Below are 14,692 nucleotides of genomic sequence, written 5' to 3' on the forward strand. Positions count from 1 at the left end.
TTTTACTCTTGGTTTTGTTTAACTGCTCAATGTATATGTTACAAGGTTCGCTACATTCAGATATATAAAAAACCAGCTTGTTCATTTCTTATAATCTGGCCTTTATCAGAAGCCACGGATTGATTAAAACAGTCTCCTTCAGGTATATGTTCCTTTTCTTCGAATTTTGCCTCCTTATATTTTTTCCCAAGACAGTCTCATTGGACAAGAGAGTCCACTGTTTCCTCCAGCTTCAGAGAAGGGACCTGTCTCTGTCCTGCTCTCCTTAATGCTGCTTTCTGCCGACATAACCTTTTTCAGTTTTTTTGGTATCATCGTTTATTTTTTTCTTTCTTTCTTTTTCCTTTCACTGAGATTGGGGGAAAAAGAAAACACCTGCCTTAGCCTCCCAAGTAGCTGGGATTATAGGTGTGTACCAACATGCACGGCTAATTTTGTATTTTTAGTAGCAACGGGGTTTCACCATGTTGATCAGGCTGGTCTTGAACTTCTGACCTCAAGTGATCCACCCACTTTGGTCTCCCAGAGTGCTGGGATTACAGGTTTGAGCCACCGTGCCCAGCCAGGTAAAGGAAAATTTTAAGTATCTGTTCAGTCAGCCATTTTGAATTAGAAAAATACCTTAGTTTAATTTGACTGACTTTTCTTACTAGGCAGTGAAAAAAAGACCTTAGTAAATGTGTCCCTAGAGACACATTAAAATTAGAATTAACTACCACAGTAAGCCAGGAATTTTTTTAATATACTAAGGACTAACTGACATTGAATCATCATATGAGGGTCAAAGAACTGCTCTGTTCTGTATTGGTGAGTTTGAATTCAAGCAATAGTGTTACATATGTAAAAGTAACCACAGTATTATTTTATATCAATAATAGATGACAACTTACTGCACATGACTATTCTAGTTTTACTGAAAACCAGATTTAGCATTATTATGTCATTCAAGTTTATGGGAAATGTGACATCCTATTACTATAGTGTCTTATGATAAAGACTAATGATGGTATACTGAACATTCACATATATAAGTATATACCATGATGTCAAATATATTACTCAAATTGATGACTTCAGTGGCATGAGTCATTTAAAAATAAACAAGACAGACACCTGGTGTAAGCTACCTATATAAATATTCTCAGGACAACAAAGCATTTAACATAATCCCTAGCTTAGCTTGGCATTTCATATCCATGATGCTGAGAATGGCCTACAATATCAGCTGACCTCCAAAACTGGGTCTGATTAGTGTAAAGTTGTAATTGAATGCTACCACTGATGGACCATCATTTGAACATTATTACATATATGTAACTCCATCAACTACAAGAAGAAATACTTCTTTATGACATATGACTCTGTAAAAACAAAAGCAAAACAGAAAATGCATCACATAAGTTAGTTACAAAAGGACAATTTGAGTTATTAATTTTTTAGAATGTAACTCTAACTCTTCCAACTAAAAATATATCTGAGAAAATATCAAAGAAAATGTTTGCCATAAAGTTCTAAAAATGTCATTCTACCTCATGAATAAGCAGATAAATTGGAAAAGAATTAGAACTAAGGTTGAGAAAATCAACTCCAAAGCTATGGGAAAGTCCAAGTTCACTTGATATTTTTAGAAGCTAAAAAATCCTACAGGGACCAAATTAATCACTGTTAGAAAATCAAATCACACTGATTTCTTTCAGCCCAAAGAAGGATTATCTGAAGTTGCTTTGTGTATTTAAATAGCTAAGAGGATCTTCTGGAATGCTTTTTCACATCCACTAATACTATTTCTGAAAAGAACCTGGTCATCTGGGTACCTGTATCTGTCCCCAAAGGTCATGATTTAAAGGTCATGATTTAAAGGTTAACGTTTGTTCTATCTAGGGAGCGTTTTAATAGAAACTGTAGTAACCCATTAGAGATGGAAAGATTGAGGATGCAAGAAAGCATGAACAACTAAGGAAATTTACACCTTAAATCTTTAGGTAGGCAAGAGAAGATGGGTTCCAGGGTTTTGTGGAGTGACTAGCCTTAGGGACAGACATGCATTTCATCTACTGTGATAGTAAAATAGAATATATGGGTACAGACATTGGTAGTTTGATAGATGTGGTGGTGGTTTAATAAAAAGCTGAATCTAAGCAGGGTTAGGATTTTGTCAGGTGAGTACCACAGTGGGAAAGATGGACTAGGGGTATATGCAAAAAGCAGTTATACTGATGAAACACAGACCCCAAACTAGAAAAGCAGGGAAGGGCTGGGCACTGTGGCTCACGCCTGTAATCCCAGCACTTTGGGAGGCCGAGGTGGGTGGATCACACGAGGTCGGGAGTTCAAGACCAGCCTGACCAACATGTAGAAACCCTGTCTCTACTAAAAATATAAAATTAGCCAGGGATGGTGGCACATGCCTGTAATCCCAGCTACTTGGGAGGCTGAGGCAGGAGAATCACTTGAACCCAGGAGGTGGAAGTTGCCTGGCAACAGGGAGAGACTCTGTCTCAAAAAAATAAAAATAAAATAGAAAAGCAGGGAAACCAAAACATGAATTAACAGTGAAAAGTAGAAGGGTTAATGGACAGGACTATCCAATGGCGATAATAAATATTACCTCAGGGATATGGAAACCAGATGGATGGCGGTCAGTCTTTTTTTTTTTTTTTTGAGATGGAGTCTCGCACTGTTGCCCAGGCTGAAGTGCAGTGGCACGATCTCAGCTCACTACAACCTCCACCTCCCAGGTTCAAGCGATTCTCCTACCCCAGCCTCCCGAGTAGCTGGGATTACAGGCACGCACCACCACGCCCAGCTAACTTTTTGTATCTTTAGTAGAGACGGGAGTTTCACTATGTTGGCCAGGCTGGTCTCAAACTCCTGACCTCGTGATCCGCCCGCCTCGGCCTCCCAAAGTGCTGGGATTACAGGTGTGAGCCACGATGCCTGGCCCAGTCTTTCAAAAATTTTATAAGTACAGCAGTTACCAGTGAGGAGCAAGTTTGTGGTTTGACCATGAGGGTACACTTCTGAGGTGGGGAGTCTAAAAGCTGAGATGTCAGATATTGGACAGATTATCCATGTGTATGTAGCAATTACTAAGTATGATGATAGGAACTGTGGAAAGGTAGTAAGCCCAGGTACTAATGAAGAGGTGTAACTAGGAGGTTAGTACAGATCTGAAGGGTATAGTAGTCTGACAGCATTTATTTCAGAGGAGCTATAGTTTTTGAGTAAGGAGAAACAAACAGAGCAAATGGGAGAAAGGGTTCTACATGGGAGAGGAGTGGTAAAGGTGTGGAGTGAAAATACATCATCACTTAAGAGGATTACAAGGAAATAGTGTTCCCAGGAACAGTCAGGTAGGGCAAGAAAGTAAAAGACATTTTATATTCAACTCTATGTCTCTATTTCATGACAACAGACTATAAATTGTAGAAGGTAAAGTGGAAGCATTAGGGGAGGGAGTACTGAAAGGCTGAAAGATTGCATCAGGTTAGGGTATGTACAAAACCAAATAGGGAAAAGTAATAATAAATGATCTGGGAATCTAGGACATTAAAACACCAACCAGCCAGGCACGGTGGCTCATGCCTGTAATCCCAGCACTTTGGGAGGCCAAAGCAGGTGGATTACAAGGTCAGGAGTTTGAGACCAGCCTGGCCAAGATGGTGAAACCCTGTCTCTACTAAAAATACCAAAATTAGCCAGAAGCGGTGGCGGGCACCTCTAATCCCAGCTACTCGGGAGGCTGGGGTAGAAGAATCGCTTGAACCTGGGAGGCAGAGGTTGCAGTGAGCCAAGATCGCACCACTGCACTTTAGCCTGGGTGACAGAGCAAGACTCTGTTTCAAAATAATAATAATAATAATAATAAATTAAAAAACCAACCAAAACAAATAAATGCCTTTTGTAAGTTTCAAGAGAGTAGCTCAGTATCTTTCCAATAAATTCCCTTTCTGTTTAAGTTAGCAACTAAAGAATCCTAATGCTAATTACCTTCATGGACAGTGCCTTGCACACATCAGACAAGTCAAAAAAGGAATGTTTATTTACTGCATTTGTAAACCAAAAAGAATTTGAGACAGGTCTCAATCAATTTAGAGGTTTATTTGGCCAAGGTTAAAGACCATGGCCCATGACACAGTCTCAGGAAGTCCTGGGAACATGTACCCAAGATGGCTGGGATACAGTTTGGTTTTGTACATTTTAGAAAGACAGAAGTTACAGGCTAACACAAAAATCACTGTATGTAATGTATACATTGATTTAGCCTGAAAAGGGAGGACATCTTGTAGGGAAGGGAGGTGGGGGAGGCTTCCAGATCATAGGTGGATTCAAAGATTTCCTGACTGGCAATTGGTTGAAAGAGTTCAGCTCTGCCTCAACAGCTGAATACAGCATAAATAAATGCTTGCCTTTAGGTAAGGGAGTTGTGGAAGTCAAGGTTCTTGTCATGTAGATGAAGCCTCCAAGTAGCAGGCTTCAGAAAGAATAGCCAGTGAATGTCTCTTAACAGACCTTAAAAGGTGTCAGCCTCTCCTAAGGGAAGGAGATTCTCTACAGAATGCAGATTTCACCCCACAAAACACAGCTTTGCAGGGTTATTTCAAATATGTCAAAAGAAATATATTTTGGGGAAAAATACTTTGATTTCCTTCAGGGCCTGCTATCTGTCATGTGATACTATACTAGAGTCAGGTTGGAAGTTGGTATCTTATTACTACAGAGTCTGTTTTGTTAGTCTTAAGATCTCTATTTTAATGTTACTGCTGGTCAGTTGTATCTAGACTCTGCATGGAGAAGGGTGTAATGAAGCATGTCTTGACCCCTTCCCCTCTTCCCATCATGGCCTGAATTAATTTTCCAAGTTTCTTTGAGTTCCCCTTAGTTGAAAGGGGGGTCCATTAAGTTGGTTGAGGGGCTTAGAATTTTATTGTTGTTTTACCCATTCAATATATTTAACTGCTATTTGGTCTGGAGTGATAAGAAAAATCTAAGAAAGGAATCTTAGGCATGTCAGCTATTCCTTTATCCCCTCCTTATTTCATTTCTTCCCTTCACAAAAGTCAAGATGTGAAAAACAGCACCAGTCATTGAAGTAGAAGTGAGCTGGCAGCCGGGGTGTTCTGAGGACATACAGGATTCACTGTATACCTGCCTGTGACCTCACGGTGACACTTTTGCAGGTGTGGAGAGTCCTGAGGCTTAAAATAACAAATGCCACACTCTCAACCCCAAGGGTTTGTGTCTAACTATGCCCCTCCTTCCTATAGTATTTCTCTAAAAGGAAAACGGCCCATTTGGGGGTGAATTCATATTAATTACAACTTTCTTTCAGATGAATGAATTTACCTGAATGAAGAATTCTGAGAATACTCTGTTTCTAACCGTGAATTTACGTAGAAGCAAGTATTGGCAATACAATTATAAAATTTCATAATTAATCCAACGGTAAGTATAGTACTATTCCCTAAAAACAGTAAGTATAGTACTATTCCCCATAGTAGAGCAAATCAAGACAAATTAATTTCAGCTGTCATGTATTAGACATAAAATTAAGTACCTAAAATACATAATTAATGCACACAAAAAATTATATTGTATCAGGCCTCAACATTAAGAAACATGTTTTAGCCTGGGTGTGGTGGCTCACGCCTGTAATCTCAACACTTTGGGAGGCCAAGGCAGGCAGATCATGGGGTCAAGAGACTGAGACCATCCTGGCCAACATGGTAAAATCCCGTCTCTACTAAAACTACAAAAATTAGCTGGGTGTGGTGATGCACACCTATAATCCCAGCTACTCAGAAGGCTGAGGCAGGAGAAGTGCTTGAACCCGGGAGGTAGAGATTGCAGTGAGCCGAGATTGTGCCACTGCACTCCAGCCTGGCAACAGAGTGAGACTCTGTCTCAAAAAAAAAAAAAAAAAAAAAAGAAACATGCTTTATTAGCTTCAAGTGGAAGCAATTTGGTAATCTAAGCATATGGAATATCCCCAAGCATAGAGGAAATTACGTTGTGTGAAAGAGAGAAGAGAAAATAAAAGGTAAACAATAGTACAGATTACAGTTCTTCAAAGCATTGAAAAAGGCACAAAGGAAAAGTAAAGACCTTCACTAGCACTACTAGGTGTAATATTATAAATATCTTAATGCCTAGCACACCACAAATTGTCTTGTCACTTGAAAAAAAATGTTAAATTTAAAACAAATCAACCGAGGAGGGAATACATTTAACATAAACTCACTGAATAGCACTGGGAAACATACCAAAGAATATTTCCCAATTTGGAGAAAGATAAGAGGGTGACCTCTATAACACCAGAATCATCTACAGAATGTCAGAGATGGTCAAATCAGATCTATGGTAGATTCTATGTCTGGCCAAGTGCTTTGCTCAGTGGCTACCCACTTCATGGCTACCCTTAATTGCTGATACCCATTGGCTGAGAAATAACATTTATTCCCATGACTGGCACTTCACCACTCACACTAAAATTACTCACACCAATCACATGAACCAATCTGGAACTATTCCCTAAAGCTCAACATCTCTGGGCAGGGCGAGACAGGACAAAGACCTTAACAGCTGATACCAAGCTACCTGGAAAGGTTTTTCCCACAGCAAAATTTACTCATTCATTTTACAGTGTCAGGCATCACAACCCATTAAATGAGGATTACAACTTTAACTGAAACTAGAAAAAAATCAGTATCCAGGCTCAGTACCTTATATACAAAATCTACTTTGTAATGATCATCTTTACTCAACAGCAGCAGTCCCCAACCTTTTTGGCACCAGAAACGGGTTTCGTGGAAGACATTTTTTCACGGACCAGGGTGGGGGTGGGGGATCAGGGTGGCTTTGGGATGATTCAAGTGCATTACATTTATTGTATACTTTATTTCTATTATTTTTACATTGTAATATATAATGAAATAATTATGCAACTAACCATAATGTAGAATCAACGGGAGCCCTAAGCTTGTTTTCCTGCAACTAGATGGTCCCATCTGGGGGTAATGGGTAACAGTGACAGATCATCAGGCATTAGATTCTCATAACGAGCACACGGCCTAAATCCCTCCCATGTGCAGTTCACAATAGGGTTCACACTCCTATGAGAATCTAATGCCAGAGCTGATCTGACAGGAGGCAGAACTCAGGTGGTAATGTGAGTGATGGGGAGTGGCTGTAAATACAGATGAAGCTTCACTCACTCACCTGCACTTCAACTCCTGCTGTGTGGCCCAGTTCCTAACAGGCCATGGACCGATGTGGGGGTTAGTGACCCCTGCTCCACAGAGAGACAAACTCAAGCGTCATGACTAGAGTTTGCAGATAAAGACTTACTTACAAAAAGGTAAAGATGAAAAGACAATTAGAATTATTGTGACTTGTGGTTAGCTAAGATACTCAATATCTGTTAGAATGTTAACTTGTTTTTGTTTTATTTCTGGAGAATAAAATAGTTGTCTTTTAAAATAGGACTAATATAATTAGTGTTCCTTCAACTTTCCCAAAACAAAAGGCAAGCAAACAAAAACAGAACTTTAAAACATCTAGGCGGTACATCAGTCCTTTGGCTGTAATACCTATTTTTTCCCCCTACTGTGGCCCAGGCTGGAGTGCAGTGGCATGATCTCAGCTCACTGCAACCTCTGCCTCCTAGGTTCAAGTGATTCTCCTCCTCAGCCTCCCAAATAGCTGGGATTACAGGCGTCCACCATCACGCCCCGTGGCGTAATTTTTTTATTTTTAGTAGAGATGGGGTTTTACCATGTTGGCCAGGCTGATTGCAAACTCCTGACCTCAAGTGATCTGCCTGCCTTGGCCTCCCAAAGTGCTGGGATTACAGTCATGAGCCACTGCACCCAGCCTTCTTGTTTGTTTGTTTTGGCTTATTTTTGACTGAGGTAAAATTTACATCAATGTCATGCACAGGCCTTAAACGTACAATTTAATGAGTTTTAATATATTTACTCTTATAATCTTCACTGCTCTCGCCACTCCAGAAAGTTTTCTTGTGCTTTTCTGGTCTCTATAGATGGAATCACATAATATGCTCTTTTGTATCTGGTTTCTTTCTCTCCACATTAATGTTTCCAAGATTCATCTGCTTTGCTTATATCAGTGGTTCTTTTTTTTTTAAAATAGCAGAGTAGTATTCCACTACATGCATCTGCCACAATCTGCTTATATATATTCTGTTGATAGATATTTGGAGGTTTTCCCCATTTTTGACAACTGTGAATAAAGGTGTATGTAAACACAGAATCCTGTTCTGCTGTATAAATGCAATCATAACTAATCTTAAACTTGACAGCCTTCTGCCTAAATCAGGAGCCAAGAAAATGGACTAAATTACTATCTACTTTCACAGTAAGTCAGCAAAAGGAGCCTCTGCTACAGAGCCCAGGCTGATGAGATGAGATCCACCCCAACCAGCCCACATTTTTGGCATGTGATACTCCAGGGACCACACCTTATGAGGAGAGACTCTCCCTAGAACATTTCAAACAGGCAATGTTTAGGATCAGTGGCAATAAACAGCACTCATTTCTGTTCTGACCCTAATTTGGTGTCACACTGCTTCTATTACACCCAAAAATACAGTATATATATTTTAAAATCACACATACACATGGAGGGCTTTTGATTTACTTGCCCTTTGAATTGTCCTCCCACAGACCCCATCCAACCAATGAAGAGGCATGTGCTAATTACGTAACTCTGGGCATGTCATTCACCTCTAAGCCCTAATTTCCCAATATGTAAAATGGGATCATTTTGCATCTATCTTAGGATTACTTTTGATTAATGCCTGTCACTTCTCCCACCAAATCACAAGCTTCAATTAAGACTGTGACTCTATATTTTGCTCAACCCTATACCTCCAATATCTAGCACAATGTTTGGTACTAGATAACAGATGTGGAATAAAGACATGAATACCAGAATTGCACTGCAGGCTTTTTGGCATAGTGCTAAACCGAAAACAACTCAAATGTTTATTAATAGGAAAGTGCTTAAATAAGCTAAGCCACATTTGTGCTGTATAATATTACACAGCCATTTTAAAAATGAGCTTAATCTTTCTGTTCTGATACATCTACTTTACTGAATGAGAAGGGAAAACATGTATTTTATTACATACACACTGCATCATACACAGATGTCTAGAAATGTACACATCAAAGTGTTAACAGTGACTACATCCGAACAGGACTAAAACTGGGAACAGACTTTCACTTTTATACAGTACCTTATATACTTCTCTATTGTTTCAGTATTCAACAAGTGTGCATTTCTTTTCTAATCAATTTTTTAAGGCTTTGATCAACTGCAGGTCCACATAAATTATTACAGGCTTTATTCTTAGTTCATATTTTTATCCCTATTTCTTAAAACTATTTTTGTAGCCAGGTACAGTGGCTCACGCCTGTAATCCCAGCACTTTGGGAGGCCGAGGCTGGCGGATTGCTTGAGGTCAGGAGTTTGAGACCAACCTGGCCAACACAGTGAAACCCCGTCTCTACTAAAAATACAAAAATTAGCCAGGCATGGTGGTGCGCCCCTGAAATCCCAGCTACTCGGGAGGCTGAGGCAGGGGAATCACTTGAACCTGGGAGGTGGAGGTTGCAGTGATCCGAGATCGCGCCACTGCGCTCCAGCCTGGGTGAGAGAGCGAGACTATGTTTCAAAATAAATAAATAAAAATAATAATAATTATTATTTTTCTAATGATCCCTGTAGCAATCCTGAGAGAAAGGTAAGACAAGAGATAGTACTAACCCAGTATCATAGATTAAAAGCTATAGGTAAATTGCCTGACATCACCAAGCAAAACAAATGACAGAACTGGGGCTAAGGAATGGCTCTTTTCTCTTAGTCCAATGCTGTTTTTGTTGAACGTCACTGCCTCTCCAGGACGGGAAAGAAGGCTGCCTTGATCCGCTCAACATCTTAGTAGTAAATGACTAGAAAAGATTTAAACCTATTCCCACTGCTGACCCTCCCAATCTCCGTAAGTCATTTGAGGGTACTGCTGACCAATGGCCATAGGGACCCTTTTAAATAACCCCAGGGAAGAGGAGGTTACAAATCCTGGCGCAAGCCCCTTTACTGTTAGACAATTCCTTATATTGAGCTGAAACCTATTTTTGTTACTTTGACTCCCTGGTCCAAGTTTGGCCATTTGGAATGGCACAAAACTTGAATATACTCTCCTTTTCTAGAGTATATTCAAGTATATGAAGAAAGCTATCATTTGTGTCCTTTTGAGAATGAGTGCTTTACCTATATAAACTTCCAATACAACATCTGTAATTATCCAACTTCTAATTGCAGTGAAGTCCTAACAAACTGCTTGGCAGAGAAGGAAAAGGAAAACCATCATGTAGGACCCTTGCCAAATCACAAAAGTGTTTAATACAAGCAGTCAATTGTTACTACAATCCTTTAAGGTAGGGGTGTCCAATCTTTTGGCTTCTCTGGGCCACACTGGAAGAACTGTCTTGGGCCACACATAAAATACACTAACACTAATGACAACTGATCAGCTATAAAACAAACAAACAAAAAATAACAAACTCGTAATGTTTTAAGAAAGTTTACGAACTTGTGTTGGGTTGCATTCAAATGCTCTCTGCGCCATGTGTTGGACAAGCTTGCTTTATGGGGAGTTACAGAGAACGGACATTTTTAATCACTCCTTTGTTAGATGTCAACAAATCAAATAGCTTTGCAGTGTAAAGAATAGGCACGAAGTTGGGGTCAGATGCTTCTGACAAAGTCTTGCCTTTAGATGGCTACTCATAGCAGATGCAAGAATCTGTTATGATCACAGACAATTATTAGCTATTCATTACACAGATGAACAATCAACCTAATGATTTTTCCTCAGTAAAATATTTTGTGTTGTTTTTGTCAGAACCTTCAATAACAAAGTGGCCTGGTGGTCCTCCTGATTAACAAATGAGACTTTTCCATAACTTAAAAGAGAGAAAGGAATTAAAGATAAAAAGATAAAAATGGTCAATTGCAACTTAGTGACTGAACCTGAGACCCAGGAAAACATTTAGGACGAGAATGGCATAGTTATTAGACAACACCAACAAAATGCACAATGAAAAGTACAAGTAGGAGAAGCCTAGGAATAGCTACACTTTAGTTAAAACTGCTTTTTACGAAAACAGTCATGAAAAACAATCAAAAGCAAATGTTTGTGCACAACCTTACAGTAACAATACAAAAGAGGCAGACATCTATTTGGAATAGTGCAGCTTTTTATTTTTATTCTGGTGTACCTATTGATAATAGGAGCAAACTTGGGAAAGTCTTCCCAAATGTTGCTTCAGGTTTTCATTCTCAAAAACCTCTCAACCCAAGTGGGGGAAAGGAGAGCACTCAATTTAAAATATTCTTCCTTATTCTCCCTTACTGACCTGTGTTGTCCTTCACCAACATTTATAATTGGTATTTATTTATCTTTCTGCTTACTTTTTGCCCATATCACTTAGAAACTATAAGCTCCGTGAAGGCAGAGTCAGCTCTTTTGAACATAGTATACCTATGAACACAGGGCCTTGCACATGGAAGGTGCTTATTAAATATTTGTAGAATAAGCAAAGAAAGAAAGAGGAAAGGAAAAGAAAGGAGACCACAGGTTACCAAAAACAGATTACTTTGCTTTCCCAATCAATGTTGGGAAATTAATCACTTATTGAACACTTACTATGACCTAGGCCATTTATGCATATCACATAGTTTAGCCTCCCAACAATCCTGATAACTTTGTCATTTGAGACCAAAGTAAGGCTCAGATAAACTAAATATTATATAACTCACTCAAGCCACACATCTAGTAAATTTGAGCTTCATAACCTATGTGAATATTAGGTTTACCTGAGTGATGCTGGCCCCTAATACGCCCCTGTCGTCAATGATTTTCTCTCCATACAGCTATGGAGACAGGGAGAGATTCACAGCAAACAGCAAGTTAGTAGTTGTTTTTGTTTTTTGAGACGGAGTCTCGCTCTGTCGCCCAGGAGTACAGTGATGTGATCCCAGCTCACTGCAACCACCGCCTCCAGGGTTCAAGCGATTCTCCTGCCTCAGACTCCCAAGTAGCTGGGATTACCGGCGCCCGGCAAATTTTTGTATTTTTAGTAGATTCGGGGTTTCGCCATGTTGGCCAGGTTGTTCTCGAACTCCTGATCTTAGGTGATCCGCCCACCACCTCGGCCTCCCAAAGTGCTGAGATTAAAGGAGCCCGCCACCACGCCCAGCTAGTTTTTGTATTTTTAGTAGAGACGGGGTTTTGCCATGTTGGCCAGGTTGGTGTCAAACTCCTGACCTCAGGTGATCCACCCGCCTCGGTCTCCCAAAGTGCTGGGATTACAGCACTTTAAGCCACGGCGCCCAGCCTGCACATTAGTACTTATATACAACCCAAGTCCTCTGGCTATCTAGTCTGAATTTTTTCCAGTTTACAGAAGTCCTGCTAAAGATAAACAGCAAAACAAGTATTTTTACATTAACCAAATATTTTTATCTTCAAAACAATTGTTACAAAACAGAAATTTCCCACTATACTAGTGAGAACAGCCTAAGACCACTTAATCATTCACATTTCCCCTCTGGGCTTGGGGTTTTTGGGAAAAAAAAATCGTAGCTGAATAAACTTGGTGTAAAGTTTGAGAGAGACACTCATGCCACAATCCTCGTTTCCCTCTGCTAATGTGATCCAGATGGAAACGTTGAACGATGTAACTGCCCCATTTGCACCTTAGATTTGATTAGGGTCCTGTTCACTCTGTGCAATTAGTTAAGTGTGCTGACCATCAAATATTTACCAGGAGACAACATGTCCAGGTCAAAGAAAGGGCGTGAGAATAACATTTTAGAAAGAGTTGCGCTGCAGCCAAGACTAACTCTGGGCTGCGGTCCACACTCGCCCCAGTCGACTCCTCTCATTTCCTCTCTCCCCTCTCCAGTGAACCATTCCTTCCTGGAGTCAGAGACGGTGCAACAGGCAGGTTCCTACCTTGGTCTGCACACTCTTATCGAACTTGTCATTTTTGAAGCTAAACGTATTCTGGTGCTTCTGAGGTCTGGAACGAGCCACGTTGCCTTTCTGGGAGCTCATCGCCGAAATCAAAGCCACCCCTCGCCGGGAGCAGGCAAAAGGATGAAGGGAAAACCAACGAACTACTCCCAGGAATTGACGCTTCTGTCAATGACCCGGAAGAAACTAATGCACCCTTTCCGCCCCGGCTCCGGGTCAGCCCACGTGACTCTTCTGGGAGGTCAAAGAGCATAGCTCTGCCCTCCCTGCTGTTAGGCCAGGCCACTCCATGCGGCGCAGCCCCGACCCCTCCTGCTCCGCGCAGCTTCTTTCTCAAGTCCCGCTTTCTTCGAAATGAGAATTCTCCCATTGGCCCGAATGTGGTAGTCCATCAAGGCCAAGGGGCGGGGAACCTTTGCTCCTATTGGTTCTTCTTTTCCGCAATCCCCGCCTCCTGCCGAGCGAGCTCAGCCTCTCCTGGAGCCCACAGCGTCTCCGACCCTGCTGGGCGGCCTGTGATTGGTGGAAATAAGGCGAGGCTGGGCTCCGTCTCTCCCCCGCCCGCTCGCAGGCTGGAGCCGGGGTCAGCTTTGGCACCTTCCTCCAGTCAGTGGACAACTCCTGGCTCAGTGAGGATTGTGCTCCTTCCCTCGGTTCCCCTCCAGTCTCCCTCCCGCTACCGGAGCGAGCCCCGCGCCTGGCAGGCTGAGGAGGAGCAAAGAAAGCAGGATTAAAGAGAAGGAAGACCTGGCCGGGTCTGGGTGGTGTCTGCGGTGCCAGAAAGGGAGGCGGTGGCGGCGGCGGCGGCGGCGGCTGCGACCACGGCCGCGCGGGACGTGAGGCCCGAGAGCAGCCGACGGCAGCTGCGGCCGCTCCAGCGCCCCGCACCGGGGCCGTTAGTCAGCAGAACGCGAGCTCTTGTGGAGGAGCAGGGCCGGCGCGAGGCGAGACTCGGGAGCGCGAGCGGGGCCCCTCGGGCGCCACCGTCCTTCTTCGTCCAGGCGCCGGGGGCTGCAGCCCTGGTCCCCGCTCGTCTGCCTGGCCCGTCTGCAGGCGGAGAGAGTCCGACGGCTCCCGGAGCACGGATCTCGCTTTGTGGAGCACAGCGCGTCGGCTGCGGTTCTCTCCCTACCACTTCTGCCCGGCGCTTCGGCCCGGGCCGCTCAGGTGCAGGTGCGTGCGGCCTCGGGGCTTGGGGACGCCGCAGCCCGGCTCGGGGAGGGGGCGCTAGGCCGGGAGCCGCAGCGCGGGAGGGACGAGCCCGGGCCGGCGGGGGGAGGGGAGCGGGAAGCGTCTTTGTTGTTGGCGACCGGGATCCCTCTCGGCGCAGGGGAAAGGCGGGGAAGCCACTCCTGATCGGGTCTGTGATTTTGAGAAGATTCTCTGGTGGTTGCGTGAAGGGGAGCGGTAGGACAGTCCCTGCGGTCCGTGGAGCGGCCGGAGTCAGGGAGCGGGGGAGGGAGGACCGACCGACGCTCTAAGAAGGTCTTTGGTCCTCCTCGCAGAAGAGAAGGGTTCCATTTCATTTCCTTTGCTTTTCTCTCAGTAGATGAAAAGATGGGGTCAGGTTCCCATTCCCCTCCCTGGCGCACTGAGAGATTCGCGGGTGCCTAAAAGCTTTCTCCTGAA

General features: G+C 42.7%; 2 protein-coding genes across 6 annotated transcripts in view; one reads left to right on the top strand and one right to left on the bottom strand.

The window, feature by feature from the left end:
* Positions 1-13,591, bottom strand: part of C13H9orf85 (chromosome 13 C9orf85 homolog) — a 62,025-nt gene extending 48,434 nt beyond the window's left edge. For all 4 annotated transcript variants that reach the window (XR_004177840.1, XM_031654141.1, XM_031654140.1 and 1 more), the window contains exon 1: positions 13,043-13,591. Coding sequence is in view for 3 of the 4 variants with exons in the window: in XM_031654141.1 (XP_031510001.1) it covers positions 13,043-13,144 (102 nt within the window). In the remaining variant the exon portion in view is untranslated. The remainder of the gene's footprint in view (positions 1-13,042) is intronic.
* Positions 13,592-14,117: 526 nt separating this feature from the next.
* ABHD17B (abhydrolase domain containing 17B) overlaps positions 14,118-14,692 on the top strand; it is an 85,545-nt gene continuing 84,970 nt past the window's right edge. Inside the window, exon 1 of one of the 2 annotated variants that reach the window (XM_017949924.3) lies at positions 14,118-14,236. The gene's annotated coding sequence lies outside the window, so the exon portion shown is untranslated. Of the gene's footprint in view, positions 14,237-14,353; positions 14,424-14,692 lie in introns of those variants that run through there. The other variant, XM_009188935.1, reaches the window with a different exon arrangement.

Source organism: Papio anubis, chromosome 13, assembly GCF_008728515.1.
Source record: "Papio anubis isolate 15944 chromosome 13, Panubis1.0, whole genome shotgun sequence".
In the NCBI taxonomy this organism is placed as follows: Eukaryota; Metazoa; Chordata; class Mammalia; order Primates; family Cercopithecidae; genus Papio; species Papio anubis.